The sequence below is a fragment of the Haliotis asinina genome, chromosome 12, assembly GCF_037392515.1.
Source record: "Haliotis asinina isolate JCU_RB_2024 chromosome 12, JCU_Hal_asi_v2, whole genome shotgun sequence".
Lineage (NCBI taxonomy): Eukaryota > Metazoa > Mollusca > Gastropoda > Lepetellida > Haliotidae > Haliotis > Haliotis asinina.
The window spans coordinates 4,019,316-4,036,660 of record NC_090291.1 but is presented as its reverse complement, the minus strand read 5'-3'; the positions used below and the strand labels follow the sequence as shown (position 1 = coordinate 4,036,660).

General features: G+C 39.3%; 1 protein-coding gene across 3 annotated transcripts in view; it reads right to left on the bottom strand.

Annotated features, from left to right (window-relative positions):
* LOC137257816 (cytoplasmic dynein 1 light intermediate chain 2-like) overlaps positions 1-17,326 on the bottom strand; it is a 30,914-nt gene extending 13,588 nt beyond the window's left edge. For 2 of the 3 annotated variants that reach the window (XM_067795268.1, XM_067795269.1), the window contains exons 1-7: positions 17,213-17,305; positions 14,069-14,142; positions 9,680-9,796; positions 7,242-7,472; positions 2,430-2,617; positions 1,920-2,013; positions 1,155-1,290 (exon numbers count right to left, since the gene is read on the bottom strand). In XM_067795268.1, coding sequence (XP_067651369.1) covers positions 1,155-1,290; positions 1,920-2,013; positions 2,430-2,617; positions 7,242-7,472; positions 9,680-9,796; positions 14,069-14,142; positions 17,213-17,295 — 923 coding nt within the window. In that variant the 5' untranslated portion in view covers positions 17,296-17,305. Of the gene's footprint in view, positions 1-1,154; positions 1,291-1,919; positions 2,014-2,429; positions 2,618-7,241; positions 7,473-9,679; positions 9,797-14,068; positions 14,143-17,212 lie in introns of all 3 variants that reach the window. The other variant, XM_067795270.1, reaches the window with a different exon arrangement.
* Positions 17,327-17,345: the final 19 nt, after the last annotated feature.

The window sequence follows — 17,345 nt, the reverse complement described above, 5'->3', positions numbered from 1 at the left end:
ATTCACTGAGGAGGTCAGCCTGTCAACAGTATTCAGTGCATAATTCAATGAGGAAGTCAGCCTGTCGACAGTATTCACTAAGGAAGTCAGCCTGTCAACAGTATTCACTGAGGAGGTCAGCCTGTCAACAGTATTCAGTGCATAATTCAATGAGGAAGTCAGCCTGTCGACAGTATTCACTAAGGAAGTCAGTCTGTCAACAGTATTCACTGACAAGGTCAGCCTGTCAACAGTATTCAGTGCATAATTCAATGAGGAAGTCAGTCTGTCAACAGTATTCACTAAGGAAGTCAGCCTGTCAACAGTATTCACTAAGGTCAGCCTGTCAACAGTATTCAGTGCATAATTCAATGAGGAGGTCAGCCTGTCGACAGTATTCACTAATGAAGTCAGCCTGTCAACAGTATTCACTAAGGAAGTCAGTCTATCAACAGTATTCACTGAGCAAGTCAGTCTATCAACAGTATTCACTGAGGAAGTCAGCCTGTCAACAGTATTCACTGAGGAAGTCAGCCTGTCAACAGTATTCACTAAGGAAGTCAGTCTATCAACAGTATTCACTGAGCAAGTCAGTCTATCAACAGTATTCACTGAGCAAGTCAGTCTATCAACAGTATTCACTGAGGTCAGCCTGTCAACAGTATTCAGTGCATAATTCACTGAGGAGGTCAGTCTGTCGACAGTATTCACTAATGAAGTCAGTCTGTCGACAGTATTCACTAAGGAAGTCAGTCTGTCAACAGTATTCACTGAGGAGGTCAGTCTGTCAACAGTATTCACTGAGGTCAGCCTGTCAACAGTATTCAGTGCATAATTCACTGAGGAAGTCAGTCTGTCAACAGTATTCACTAAGGAAGTCAGTCTGTCAACAGTATTCAATGAGGAAGTCAGCCTGTCAACAGTATTCACTAAGGAAGTCAGCCTGTCAACAGTATTCAGCGTGTCAATAATATTTCCCTGGGTGAGTCTGGCTTCATGAGGATTCAGTAGTATATCAGTATCACAATGGGGTGACCACAAAATCCAGTAACTTGCTTCTTTCTGCCTTCACAGTTGCTGGAGGCAAATCCTAACATTGTAAACAAATTTGAGGAAAGTGAAAAGCAAACACCCCATCACTGACTCTACCCATACTTAAGGACAGTAACACTTACACAAAGACACTGTCCTTCTCCACCACATAGGCTTGAGATGTGAAGGGGAATCCATATATTCTGTGTACTAAATATTTGTACAATAATTCACAGTTCCGGTCTTCCTTCACAGATGAGTATAACAATGATGCACCATCTGATTAATGTTAAGGATTCTAGATAAAGGCTGAGAAACAGATTACACTGGTTGATGTACGTATAACACATCAATGATCAATGTTTTACCATGACTATGAAGAATACTAATGTTTGATTGGTCAATCTGAAATATAAAAATCACAATAAAGTTTCAAGTTGATAATTAATATCATTATCAATAACCGTTGTGAAATATTTCAGGAAACATTTACATAACATAGCGTTAGGAAATTTCCAGTCTATAGACTGATGGATCTTGCTTACATCTGAAATTATCTTGCTTACTTATCTTGCTTGCATCTGGTGATTCATAAAAAACCCCAGAAACATCCAATTAAACTTTAGAAGGTATGTTTCTTATTGCCATGTTTGTTAAATCAAGAAATAAACAAACTGATGCGCACATGGAAACAACAGGAAATATCCTTAATCATAGTAAAAACTGGTGCCCATTTTGGTTGCACAATTTTATGATTGCATCCTGTCATTGCCCACATGCATGGTGTGGTGGGTTTTAAGATTCCAGTTGATTATTGATCATTATCTCAGCTCTGATTTCTGATCTGCAATTAGTCCGTGAAAACAAGGTGTTATTCCAGGAACACTTGTTTCATTTGAGAAGGATACAACTTAGACAGAACTTCCTAATATGCTGTTGAATGAAATCGAAATGCTCTTCTCGAAAGTCATGCTCCTTTTCCAATGTTGAGATTGCGTCACTCTGAAATGTGAATTTACTTAATAAGTTAACAGAAATAGCTAAAAAATCTTTAACACACTGTTTCTGACAAACATGAATTTAATTATAGTCATTAGATATGTACAATTTTAAGGTTCTGTGATGGATCAACTTATGGATGGATTATTACGACTGTTGGAATTTCTAACGTCTGTGATGGATTTAAAGTGAGTTAAACTTCCAGCTACTTGTATTCCTAGGTTCTGTGGTGGGTGCAAACTAGTCTTAACTACCACAACTGGAACACATAGCTTCTGCTCATTCTTTATTGCTTGCAACAAGGTTTCTGGTTTAGTTCCTGTCCCTTTATGAGGTGAAAACTGAGGAACTTGCTAACTGTAACTGAGGGGGCTCCAGCTGCTACAGGTAGAAGTCCAAGGATCTGTGATGTCTCCTACCTTTGTTATAACTACTACTATTGGAATTCCTAGGTTCTGTGATAGCGTGCTTTCCCCGAGTGGGAGGAGGACCTTCTCCTCGTCTGTGGCCGAGGCAGAGGGATGGAGGGGATTGCTGTCCCCCCGGTGTGGGGCTGAAGTGGAATGACCCTCCTCTGGGGCACTGTACTCCTGGAAGAACCGAACCACTGAAACAAAGTACGCACCTCATGAGACACTGAATCAACTTAAAGTCTCATTTCATATGTTCTTTCGCACATTCACAAGTAGTCAGCGAGTATGGTTTTACGCCAACTTAGCAATAGGTCAGCAGTATCAAAGTGGGGGACATCAAAGATGAGCTTCCCTTACTGTACCCATGAGGGGAACTGAACCCCAGTCTTTAGGGTGAAACTCGACGAACATACATCAGGGACTGAGCTATGTTTAACTATATCTGGAACAAATATTAGCATGCCAGCAGGTACAATAGTGCAGGTGTCTAACATAAACCAATATGAAACGAGTTAGTGAATTTAGTTTTCCACCGCTTTTAGCAAATTTCTCGCAATATCATGGCAAGGGACACTGGAAAGGGGCTTCATGGCTGGTACCCATGTTGGGAAAACCTACGAACATGGTGCTGCTGAATGTCGAAACCTAATTGGAAAAACTTGTATTGAAGATGAAAAGTCTCTAGCATCAGGTCACTGATGCTTGTTTCTGAACATGCAAACTGTAGTTCCTGATCATATTGGACTAATGCCTAGTGAAGACGTGGAAACTGTAAAATAATAGGTAGTGTTTCAGAAGATTCCTTCCATGAAATTTTGAGCACTGAAATGCAACACGCTCAACTTGCAACTAAATCAATAAGATTATATCCCAATAGGTATATACAGCAGTTAGCACCTGTCACATGGTGAAGCCAGGCATGCCTCAACTGACTTGTCAATACAAATCAATACCACTATATTACCAGAGTATACTCACAAACTATTGTGATTCATTCTGCAAAGTCAATACTTGCAATGGAAATACGTGACATTGCAACTAGCATTTGCTCAACATTCCACTTTCAATGATCAACTGCTGATTTGTCAAGGTTTTAGTCATACCAGTGAAAAACCCAATACCACACCAAATCAGCCGATGATAATGTCTCAATCAAGTCTAATGATGTGTGATTCCATCAAGTGGCTGATGTAGCTGTCAGTGTAATATGGTGGCTGGCAGCGTGTAACAGCCTGGAGGTCTCGGCGAGGTCTCCAATGAGTCATAGGTAACACTATACTGTATAGGTACAATAGCTTCAACTGTACACAATAAAACATATGACAACATGCTATGATGTAACATGGTTAGGGAGAAACAAAAATAATATAGCTCAACCATCATCACTGTTACTGTGCTGCTGGTAGTGCCTGAAGGAGCTCCACTACCATCACTGTTACTGTGCTGCTGGTAGTGCCTGAAGGAGCTCCACCACCATCACTGTTACTGTGATGCTGTTAGTGCCTGAAACAGCTCCACCACCATCACTGTTACTGTGCTGCTGGTAGTGCCTGAAGCAGCTCCACTACCATCACTGTTACTGTGATGCTGGTAGAGTCTGAAGCAGCTCCACCACCACCGTTACTGTGCTGCTGGTAGTGCCTGAATCAGCTCCACCACCTTCACTGTTACTGTGCTGCTGGTAGTGCCTGAAACAGCTCCATCACTGTTACTGTGCTGCTGGTAGTGCCTGAAACAGCTCCATCACTGTTACTGTGCTGCTGGTAGTGTCTGAAGCAGCTCCACCACCTTCACTGTTACTGTGCTGCTGGTAGTGCCTGAAGCAGCTCCACCACCTTCACTGTTACTGTGCTGCTGGTAGTGCCTGAAGCAGCTCCACCACCTTCACTGTTACTGTGCTGCTGGTAGTGCCTGAAGCAGCTCCACCACCTTCACTGTTACTGTGCTGCTGGTAGTGCCTGAAGCAGCTCCACCACCTTCACTGTTACTGTGCTGCTGGTAGTGCCTGAAGCAGCTCCACCACCATCACTGTTACTGTGCTGCTGGTAGTGCCCGAAGGAGCTCCACTACCATCACTGTTACTGTGCTGCTGGTAGTGCCCGAAGGAGCTCCACTACCATCACTGTTACTGTGCTGCTGGTAGTGCCTGAAGCAGCTCCATCACTGTTGCTATGATGCTGGTAGTGTCTGAAGCAGCTCCATCACTGTTACTGTGATGCTGGTAGTGTCTGAAGCAGCTCCATCACTGTTACTGTGATGCTGGTAAAGTCTGAAGCAGCTCCACCACCTTCACTGTTACTGTGATGCTGGTAGAGTCTGAAGCAGCTCCACTACCATCACTGTTACTGTGCTGCTGGTAGTGCCTGAAGCAGCTCCACTACCATCACTGTTACTGTGCTGCTGGTAGTGCCTGAAGCAGCTCCACTACCATCACTGTTACTGTGCTGCTGGTAGTGCCTGAAGCAGCTCCACTACCATCACTGTTACTGTGCTGCTGGTAGTGCCTGAAGCAGCTCCACTACCATCACTGTTACTGTGATGCTGGTAGAGTCTGAAGCAGCTCCACTACCATCACTGTTACTGTGCTGCCGGTAGTGCCTGAAGCAGCTCCACTACCATCACTGTTACTGTGCTGCTGGTAGTGCCTGAAGCAGCTCCACTACCATCACTGTTACTGAGATGCTGGTAGTGCCTGAAGCAGCTCCACTACCATCACTGTTACTGTGATGCTGGTAGTGCCTGAAGCAGCTCCACTACCATCACTGTTACTGTGCTGCTGCTGCTGCTGCTGTGCAATTCATATACTTGGTCAGAGTCATACTATTGACAGTTCTAACATGATAAATAAATGAACAGTGTTGCCTTCTTGTATATCACAAATGTCAAGCTCAAGTCTTTTACGCCACACTCAGCAATATTCCAGCTATATGGCGGCAGTCTGTAAATAATTCGAGTCTGGACCAGACAATCTAGTGACCAACAACATGAGCATCGATCTGCGCAATTGGGAACCGATGACATGTGTCAACCAAGTCAGTAAGCCTGACCTCCTGATCACGTTTGTAGCGTCTTACGACAAGCATAGTCGCCTTTTATGGCTAGCATGGGTTGCTGAAGGCCTATTCTACAGTGGGACCTTCACGGGTATGTGGGATGTCAGATAAGAGTGAGTGAGTGAGTTATGTTTTATGCCCCTCTGAGCAATATTCCAGCTATGTGGCAGCTGTCTGTAAATTTTGGAGTCTATCCTACCCTGGATCTTAAAGGGTCTGTGAAACAAGACCACTTACATAATTAATTAGCATACAATTATTACAAATAAACTGTTGATCATATCAGAAAACAAAAAGGTGAACGTTAACTGATATCAGCAAGATAAAATCCTTGTTATCATGTTTTGATAGAACAGCTTCAATAACGATTTCAGAAGATTTGGAGAGAGAGAGAGAGAGAGAGAGAGAGAGAGAGAGAGAGAGAGAGAGAGAGAGAGAGAGAGAGAGAGAGAGAGAGAGAGAGAGAGAGAGAGAGAGAGAGAGAGAGAGAGAGAGAGAGAGAGAGAGAGAGAGAGAGAGAGAGAGAGAGAGAGAGAGAGAGAGAGAGAGACCACAAGGCAAAAAAGAATTACCACAAGGCGAAAGTACTTTTTCATAACTTGAGTCGTCCCCAATCAATTGTCTGTATGACCTCACATATGACATCTTACAGATACACTGTGTCAACAAACACTATGGAGCCTTATGTCAGAATGTCCAGTTTTGAGTGGTTCACATGACTTTGATAAAATACCATGAACACCCATCATGATCCACGCGCAGGGAGCGAAAAGAGAAAAGCATGCATTGCCTTTAGTAAAGCTGAATCGATGCGCATTGTTTTCTTTTGATTTAGTAAAAACATGCAACCTTACTCAGGACTTACACAGCCCTGTATTTCCCTCATCGCAATGTAATAACTTATCACGTGACGCCATGTGCTGAGTCCCAAGCAACCAAGTATTGTATAAGTAACTACTGAGACACAAACACATTTATATTACAAACTTAGGGATCACCAATGCTCTGAAGATGTGCTTAATTCTGGTTCGTGCTATAGATAGTGTACATGAATTAGCACTGATTTTGAAGGTTTTTACTTTTGGGTCATCTTATAGGTGGGGTCACTTTAACACACTGACTATCAACATAAGTCTACTCGTAGTATCAATTCTGGTTGAATTTTCCTCTACATGTTATCTCATAGCTATATCAATGGTATTTTAAAACAGGGTTGGCAAACAGGCACAAAAAGCAATTTTCTCCTGAATGGAAGCTGCGCTTTCAAAGATGAGCAAAGATTGTGAAATGATCATACATGGTTGGAGAAAGTCCATTCTGACTAATGACTTGAGTGACTTTAATTAATGACCAGTGACTGTAACCAGTGATAATTACATGTGACTTGAGACACATGTAATGAGGAAGTGACCTGTCTTGGTGTAATATGTAGTGTCAACAATTGCTACATCATTTGTTGACAACTAAGGTGAATGGATATCAATTAGTATCAATTAATTTTATGACAGATGTCTAAATAGTTATATTCTGTAATGTTATGATAAAAGCTAACCTGAAGATGCCAAGTGATATTCGTTTGCTGTCTTTTATTAAGCTGTCTACGTAGACATAGCCACACAGGAATTCATCATATTATAAGGCGAGAAGAGCACAGACATATTTTTCACATTAATAAAATGTTCGCATTAATTTCACGATTTACAGTAATTAAGCACATCACAGACATTCATCCTGCCTTAACGCCGAGCAAAGAGGATATACTTACAGCTTTGTTCATAGTCCCTCATCTTCTCTGAGGGTATCTTCAGTCTGTCAATGTGTTCTCTCAAAATGGACACCCACTTCTCTAGGGCCTCCATGAGAGACCAGGGGTGTGTCATACTGGCCACCAACATCACCAGTGTGTCGGAGAAGTTCTGCTCTGTCAGCGCGTACTTCAGGAGTCCAGTGTGACTCGGGTCTCCGTCCAGGCACCACACATTTAGTCGTGCTTGTTCTGTAATATGTGCAGGAAAAAATGAATGAGTTTCACCATGTGATCTTATGGCAGGGCTATATAGACAGACACCATATAGTTACATGTAACTAGTGACTGTGTAACAAGTTAATTTCCCTCCTTCATTGTCAGTTTGATCAAAAGTCTAGAGAAAGTGAACACGAGTAGACAACCTTAAGGATATGAATACATGATGCATTGAAGAAAGTGTCATCAAGGATTGGAACATATGATTTCAGAGCCCATCAAGATCTGAGTTAGATTTGCTCTTCAACAACCAATGCTTGTCGTAACAGGTAAGCAACAGGATCACTGACTTGTCACTCATGATGGTGATCTGGATTGTCTGGACCAGACTTGATTATTTACTGATTATTATGACCACAGCCACACAACAAGAATTTTGCTGAATGCGGCATTAAACAACAAAATGACCAAACGACAATCTCAGAAGGAGACTCCATATTGCCTCGAAAGGCCTGTCTGACCACTTGAGATGGTCTAGATTACTAGTTACCCAGATGTCTGGCTATTGTTTTGGCTTATTTCACACTGCTTTGGTGGCAGTTAGGTGCTTCACCATGAGAGATACTGGGTACTGGAATCTGTACTTTACTAAGAGAGTGGAATCCATAATGATACTGTTACATATTTCATGAGAATAAATAAATAAATAAATAAATAAATAAATAAATAAATAAATAAATAAATAAATAAATAAATAAATAAATAAATAAATAAATAAATACCAGCAGATATATACTACTCAAAGAGGTTAACATGGTTAAGGATCACCCAATTAGTTACAACGGCGTAAACATCGCAGGTTAATTAACTATGGTTAACTAGTCGTAAACCACATTCATAACAAACCCACCCAACGACAAATTTTAGTTCGCATCAACCACAGATCATTATAAGCATTTTGATAATACACGAAAGACTCGGATGTTCCTTTACTTATTTTGAGTAGTGTATAATGGGAAATATCTGATTAACCTAATGACACAATGGGCAATGTACAGATGTGTTAACTACTGTCTGCCCAGGGAGGATGACATGCACACACTAGGACATGTGTCATGAATAGGATTGTAAAGATTTGGGTTGATTAAATCGAAAATCATACCTTAGCTTTGATTTTCAATGACAATTATCACTATTTCGATTTAATATTTGAATACCAATTAAACTCATTTCCACAAAGCCAAAACGTAATTCTGACTCCAAATCCAACTTGAGCAGTTTCGAGTGCTGAAATATTGAGAAACATGCTTGGATGACTCCGGGCCAGTTATTGTTGGTGGCAGACACTGCCAAGTTGATGATATTTTTAGAGTTAAATGAAATGTTATGTTTTTACTTGTATGAAAAAATTAATTGAAAATGATCAAACTAAGAATCCAGTATCAGAAATTGAATGGAATTGAGGTGTGGGCGAATGTATGCAGGTGGAGTCATGACATATATAATGATGTTTGGTACAGGCCTATGTGTAGTAAGCCTCTATGTCACTCAGTCCAGAGATAACCATACATATGCATGAATCATGATCATGTAAATGAGGCAGATGAAATTCACTGAAGCAGGAATTCATATGCAACCTGACAAGATATGTCCTTGATCATGATGAACAAAGACTTAACTCAAAACAAAACAATTCTGCTACCAACCACCTTGTAAAAAGTCATTAGAACATGACAAATCCCCTGGCCCCCAAGAAATTTGTTCTTCATTTGACAGCCACGTGATTTGTTTTAGACTAACTACAAATCGTTTCAAAAACAACAGTTGAAAACATAAAGCCAAAAGTCTGCAAATAGGAGAGGCACCACTTCAAGATCAACTTGATAATGATATATAAGCTGCATCATGTAGAAAGACATTGAACGGTGTTTTGAGTTGTACTCCACAAATGAAGCTCAACTCTCCTGCTGCCCCTTGAATTAGTTTATTTTCTTGAAGAGGTATTTTAGGTTTACATTCAGCGCAGAACTGTTACAAGTCTGCAGTATCACTTCACTGGTCACTGGAAATAGCCCTCACACACTGCACCCATGTGAGAATTGACCTCATGTCTGGGGACGGACACATGTTTAGATCTCTCAGCTACCCTACCCCCAACGTCCACAGATGAACTGATCCCTGTACAGTTATGGAGGCTGTAGACCAACACTGCCTGTCAGAAGAGTGAGGGTGTGACTTACCGTCTCTGTATTCATCTTTAACATCAATGTAGTAGTATTCCAATCCAGAGCCTTTCTTCGGCTCCTCCACTCCCTGAAGCTTGGCTATCAATGTAGTCTTGCCGGAGTCATTGTCACCTGCAGGAAATGTATACAGGTGTAATGAGGATGCTAAACATCTGGTCACACAAAGCATATTCGTGGCACAATGTCACAGTACTCACACCACATTTCTCTAAAAGTACATAATGCATTTTTCTCAATAATGGAAGCTCCCATAGAATTTATTTCAATAAAATGGCATGGGTATAATAGTTTCAAGTTGAAAAGTTTTGAATGAATTAATGAAAACACTGCATTGTACTGACTTTTGACCTAACAACTTGCTGAACGATTACTTCAATCAAACACTATAGGGTCATGTCCCTTGGAGCACTCTTTACAAATACAGTAGAACACGGATATAACAAACTCCAAGGGACCAAGGGATTTAGTTCGCTATATCCGTTGTTCGTTATTCACGTTTGACCGCCATATTGGCTTATAGAGATGAAGAGACACGTATATACATGGGCTACATATTTATATTCTTGTACATTGACATTAAAATTCTGATTTCATTGTTCAAATCATTATCTAGAACATGTTTAACAATCACAACAATTTCAACAATATAACACTTAACTGCGTTTAACATAGTCCACAATTTTGCTCTGCACGCCATGTCCTGCCAATTTCAGTCAAGCTTTTAAACACGATGTGTTTCTTTTGTTAATTAATTAATGACAATCAAACAATGTTGATTCACCGCCAATGAGGTTAAACAATGTTGATTCACCGCCAACGAGGTTAAACAATGTTGATTTACCACCCACAAGGTTGATGTATACCGCTAAATCGCTGAGTTGACACTGACCTGACACTGAGTGAGTTCTCTACTCACGTCGATAATTGGGCTTTGGGTCAGGAAATCAGTTCGCTATAACCGTTAATTCGCTATTCACGAGTTCGTTATTCACGTATAATTTTAATGATATTATAAATATAAAGGGACCATTGACGGGACTTTTAAATTTGTTCGCTATATCCGTCTGTTCGCTATATCCGTGTTCGCTATATCCATGTTCTACTGTATCCTATAATACAGTTTGTGACTGCATCCATGTTCTACTGTATCCTATAATACAGTTTGTGACTGCACCCACGTCTGGGTGTCACAACCATCGAAAACACCATGTTTCATAGTTTTTGATGTATGAACCAACTGCTTACATTCCATATATGGCAAGTTAATTCATTGTTTTGAAGCTGTTATGAAAGGTTTCTGGTATAAAAGTCTTAAAGTCTCTACAACAAGAGTCGTCAGAAGATGACATATCCCCACGGCCCCCACATGTTTGAAAGGACAAATAATCTGAGAGTTACTCATTGTTTCTTTCGTTTAAGTTTGAATTGTTTCCATGGAATTCATGAAAATTATAAATGCCATATATCTGTAATCAGCAAAGTCACAATTTCAAGATCAGTCTCATATATCTGCCAAAGTCTGTTGAAAGATATGAAATGGTCTTTGAGTTGTGCTCTGGGAATGAAGCCCATCCCTCCATTTTGAGACTAAGTCGGAAACATTTCCATGGAAACCAAGAAAATAATATATCAAAAAAACCTTTAAAAACCAAAAGGGACCACTTTAGGGTCTGCCACACATATCTAGAAAGTTTTACTAACACATATTAAAAAGTGTTTGAGTTCTGCTCTGGAAATGAAAGACACCTCTCACTTTTCAGACGAGTTTCAAAATGTTTCAATGGAAACCGAGAAAATAATAAGTCACAAGATCCTGTACATAGCAAAAGGCACCACTATAGGTTCTGATTGGTATATCTACCAAGTTTTGCAGAAAAAACATTGAATGGTTTTTGAGTGCTGCTCTGGAAACAAAGCCCATGCCTCCATTTTGAGACTAAGTCTGAAACATTTAAATGGAAACTAAGAAAATATAAATCACAAAAACCTGTACATAGCAAAAGGCACCACTTTAGATTCTGACTGATATATCTACCAAGTTTTGCAGAAAAATATTGAACGGTTTTTGAGTTCTGCTCCTGAATCGAAGTCCACCCCACCATAAGACTAACACCAAAATGTTCCATAGAAAAACCAAAAAATATGCCAAAAATCTGTAAACCACAGGCTGAGATTACTGTATCTATCAAGTTTGGTCTAAAAATATTGAACGGTGTCTGACTATATCCCCTAGCATTACATGCCGGGGGGATAACAAACTTAATCTGTTAATTCATGCCAAGTGGTAAGGTTTCGGATATCATTATCACTGGGCTGTTTATTAGTTCATCATGAAACGAGAAAAAAATGGTGTCCTGGGGCATGGATGCCCCCTCTGCTGTGGTAGGAAGAGTTCCATACACAGAGGGTGCTCTGGTGATTATTTCTACTAAATAAATATCATAATTGATTATGAAATAAATATATGCAAAGTGCCCAAGGTAAACATTTGTATGTCATAAGTAATAAATGTATGTCATAATGAAATCATCACAGTACAATTAAACCTATCTGGTGAAGGTTCATGGTACAAGGGTGAATGAACTAGCTACAGCAAAATCACTGTGCAGGCAAGTGAAAGCAACAGATTGCTGTAGAAGTTTAAGTGGTATGTTTTGGCATATTCTGAAACACTAAAAACAATGTGTTGAGGGATTATATAACACAACCTATTATCATATAAAGATCAATAACTGAACAAAATTCATGAACAAGTTCAATAAACATCTATGTAACTATGGGATGCACACCTTTCGAGTTCCAAATGAAACATATGTATAAGCTAATTAATTCTGTTGAGCAGATTTTGTGGAGAAGTGGACAGACTTAATCCCCTATTTCACTATCACCACAGAGAAAATTCCACAAACTTTATCTAAGTTCATATGTCTGCAAACATATAAAAAAACTACAAAATATAAAAACAAAATATGAGATGCACATCCTTTAGTCTCTACAAAAGACATATGTAAGCTAAATGAGTTTTAAGCTGTGCTTTTTGAGAAGTGGATAAAGTACAGCCCCTGTTGTATGGGACGAATAGAACCAAATTCAACTAAGTTCAAACATCTGCTAAGTGACAAAATTAAGAAAGAAAGACACGTCAAAGTTCATTCAATTCTGATACGCAGTTTTTGTGAAGAAGTGGATATACTTCATCCCCATTATACTATCATCAGAGAGAAATTCTGCAAAATGTATCGAAGTTCAAATGTCGCTAAACTTCCAAAGAAAACAATAAAATACAAAAACAAAATATGAGATGCACACCATTAGCATGATTAGAATCCTAAGAAGGCTCATTTACAAGTTCACTGAATTCCACACTGTTTGTCGTAGATTGGATTGAGAACTTTCCCTGTTTCATACCTACAGACAGATGTTAACCCTATATGCCTCAGGGCCATATATGGCAGGGTTATAAAAAAATCAGCGTGCATTTTAAAAATTTGATTGTGATGCATCATTTACCTCTGTATATAGACTAACCTTTAAATACAAATCATAGAAAGCACCAATTCAGATGCATCTACTGTTCTCTGTCCAGGGACAAACCTTTCTAAAGCTGCACTCAACAATATTCCAGTTATCAAAAGCTTTCTTCAAATAGTCGTATCGATACGTTTCAACCACTGATACCATGAACATCGACCCATTCAACTGGAGCCCTTCCTGTCTACTCTAGCCATTTAGTTGCCTCCACTGATAAAAATTTGGAAAACATATTCTCATCTGTGAAGAAGCCAGGAACAAGATACACTTTGTAAACAAAAGTATTTAACAAGAATTTTTAGCTTTTACTAATCAGCTACAGTTCACTCGGAATTGGTCACAAGAACCGACTATTTATGAATACTTTTAAGAGTTTGTTGCATCTAACTGATAAATGCAAGATGGAATATATCCAAGACATGCAATATCACAACTTGTCTTATTTTGCCAAGGCGACTTTAAGTGCTGTCATTACACTATAAACAACCATGTTAGTGATGTATAGCTTCCTTGCTTTACAGAAACTATCAATGAAACTTTCAAACCTAAAATGTCTGTCAATTTAATTCCTGGATATTATTTATGTTTAAATGTTTGTATTTGTTTCTTGAAATTGGTCAAACATATTGCGCTTACCTCAAAGTGTATGTGAAGCAGCCCTAAATTTTGTAATTGACAGATGATAGCGATATGCATGTGGGTTTGGTGAATATCGTGACCATATCGTCATTTGCATAAATAAGAATAAGATACATGGAAGAAAAACTTCTTGACTTACGATGAGGTGAGATGATTCCGTGTAGATTATAATTACTCTTATCTAGCATGTAAAATGGTAGCAGTGTAACTCACCTAACACTAATACTGATCTAGATGATGACAACTTGGAGGCTGAGCTGGACTGAACCTCACTCAAAATATGGGCCCTGAAAAAGAAGAAAATGGTTGTTAAGGATAATTTGCATGAGTTCATATAAAGATATTTTTTATTTATGTCAACTGTGATGTTTCTAACAGCAAATACTAGAAACTTAACTCAGGTGACAATAGTGTGTGGCAGGGCAGACAGGATCAACTGTCCGATGCCAGTATTAGACATTGTGAGGCATCAGTAAGTTGGCTAGGCCCACAGGGAAATATCTAGGTTTCTAACTTGCATGTGCTCAGTCAGCTAATTGGGAAAAAATCTGTGATATTGTTAAGGCACTTCAAATGTACCTGTCCACAGTACCTGTCCACAGAACCTGTCCTCCTGATGCATATGGTAACCTTAGAGCCAGCTCAGGTTGAGGGGACTATTCCTACCAAGAATATCAAGAAACATCACCCTTAATGTCCACTTATCAATGTATATAGCCTATTTCCAACATGTGAGTTAAGTTTTCACCAGCACTCAGCATTATTCCAGCTGGCGGTTTCTAAATAATGGTGTCTGGACCAGACAATCAAGTAATCGATGGCATGAGCATCTACTGACACAATAGGGATATGATAAATGTGTCAGCCAAGTCAGTGAGCCTGACCAACTGATCCCAATAGTCACCTTTTGTGACATACATGGCTTACTGAAGATCAATTCTAACTAGCAAACATGAACACATACAGTTGATTGTGACCTGGACTTTCAATGGAATACATACATTCATATGTCGTTACTAGCACCCATCCTCTATTATATACAGTTGATACTTCATGTCGCAATGTCAATTACTTGAATTACTGAAATGGCTTGTGACCTGTAACTGATAGCCACACCCGTTTTAAATGTTGATAAAAATCTTTGGGACAACAGGCTATTCTCAGGCACCCCAGTCCTACATCGACTGACAAGGCAAATGGACTTGACGGAGTGCATGTTCATGCTACAGAACAAGCTCAGCCTGTTTCTTTCACTTAAGTTGAATGATGCTGCTGGTCTAACACTCTAGTCTACTCATACCGGGATCTAATTGTGAACTACAAGTACATATCTAGGGGTTTGGATTCTTACTTTGACCTGTAAGTGTGTCAATCAAGCTCCTCCTGAATATCTGACAGAAGTGACTGACATATATGATCGTTCTCGGATACAACTGAAAATATAGCATCTCTACTGCAGTGTATTGTAATTTTGTGTAGCACTATCAGCTGGCAGTAAGTGCCTTTTCTGACTTATTGGTGTATTACAAAGCTAATGTATTATTATACAGTGCTGCCTGTTACTAAGCACGGACTGTGAAAAGGCAGGTGCCATGGGCCATTTTGCACATTAAAATGAAAAATGCCCCATTAAAACTTTGAACTTTAATATTGATACAAGGAGCTGTGACCCATTCTAAATTCACAAAAGGGCTAATAATCCTGAAAATGACCTATTGTCAAAGTTCTCTTTCCCACTTCAACACTGTAACACTTTCTCTCTTACACTGTAAGAATACTAAGGAATACAATTTCAGAAACTGTACATTTCTAGTGAAGAATCCAGTACATTGAGTATTGTGTGTATGTTAGTGGGCAATGCATATTTTCCCTTAGTTTATGAGTCTAAACAATTCCTCTTCCTTGTAGTTGATTTGTTATTTTACATATCGTTCACTGAAAATTTAGGGAGAAATTGATATTCAGGGAGTAACTGTATTTAAATCATGAGTAATAAAACAATGCCACGTATGTAATTTGTTTTTTTACTGACCTCAAACTTTGAAAAGACATTAATGATTAGCTGATTGTGTGATGTGAACAATTTATCATTAATCATTGTTCTTAATGTCATTTAAAAAGCGGTGAAAATATACACATCAACTGTGCCATTTCACTCATAGCCATGCCATTGGTAAGATGGCACTAACAACTTTCATCCCTGGAAACTGAAACATTTACAAAGAACCACCACACCTATCAACTAGAGTGTTTGTGTCAGAATTGAAGAGTTTTCAGGATCCCTTCACCATCTGTTTGATAGGCATTTTAGAACTTCATGACTAATAAGTAAAGCAGTATACTTTGTGGATGACACAACTTCTGCATTGTATACATCATGATGTGACATTTTGGCTTAGATTCTTATACTATTGTTAAGCAAGACTTTGACATGTTGCTAGAGTATTTCAGTATTACGTCCATTAAACAACAGCACACACACTTTTTTCTGAGAAGTAACCATGGTAACCTTAGCTTTTGGAGGTGTAATGTTGATAAGCAACTCTAAGATATGGTATAGAAGTTACACATCAGCTTATGCCAGTGGACTCAACTACTAGTGTCACAGACGGCTATTACTGTCAAACCTCCTCAGGTATGGCAACCATCCTACCACAGACTGACCGTAACCAAGGAAGAAGAATATCTGCAAGCATTAGCACACACCTGTACCAAATCTTGACAGACACCATTGACATAAGGGTGTTTTGCATTTGGCCATGCAAAATTTAACACACTTACTTGATGATGTATATGTTGTAAAATGTTAATGCATCCATAAGATCTCAGGCAAGCAAGTATCTACGTTTTCTAACTGAATACTTCGAGTCTAAATATTGGGGTTTTGTGCTGGATGTGGTGTCATGAACATACTCAACAGTTTACTGAATAAACAGTGCAAATCAAAACATGCATCAAATTACAGATGCATACACATCTATGCACCATTTAAATGGAAAAGCTGATTGTGACGGTGATATGGAATATGCTGAGATCATAGAGATGATTGACAACAGGTGCTCGCAATTTCGTGAGTAGTCATTTAGTCTGGGAGAGTCGTCCCCCGTAACATACACAAGGTAGCTGATTGATATAACCTCTAAACCAACGTGTAAATAACATCACTGTTTTAAAGTAGACAGTTTAAATAGCATTTATATCTTGCTGAAGGCAAAGATCATTATAATTTTGTCCGACCCCCTTTGCAAAAATTCTTGTGCAGTTCTGTCATCGGGCATAACCTATATTCGAAGGGAAATGGGAATTATCAATAGTTAGATGCGTCGATTACTGAATCTTCATTTGAAATGCAATTACCACAAATTTTGAGAGTCATCTGTTGAGCCATCATCCCCAACCGACGTGCCCATCCTGTCATCCTTTTCTCCGATGGGCGCCATGTTGCTCCGAAATGCCCCGTATCAGCTACTTCGGAACAACTCGGATGTTG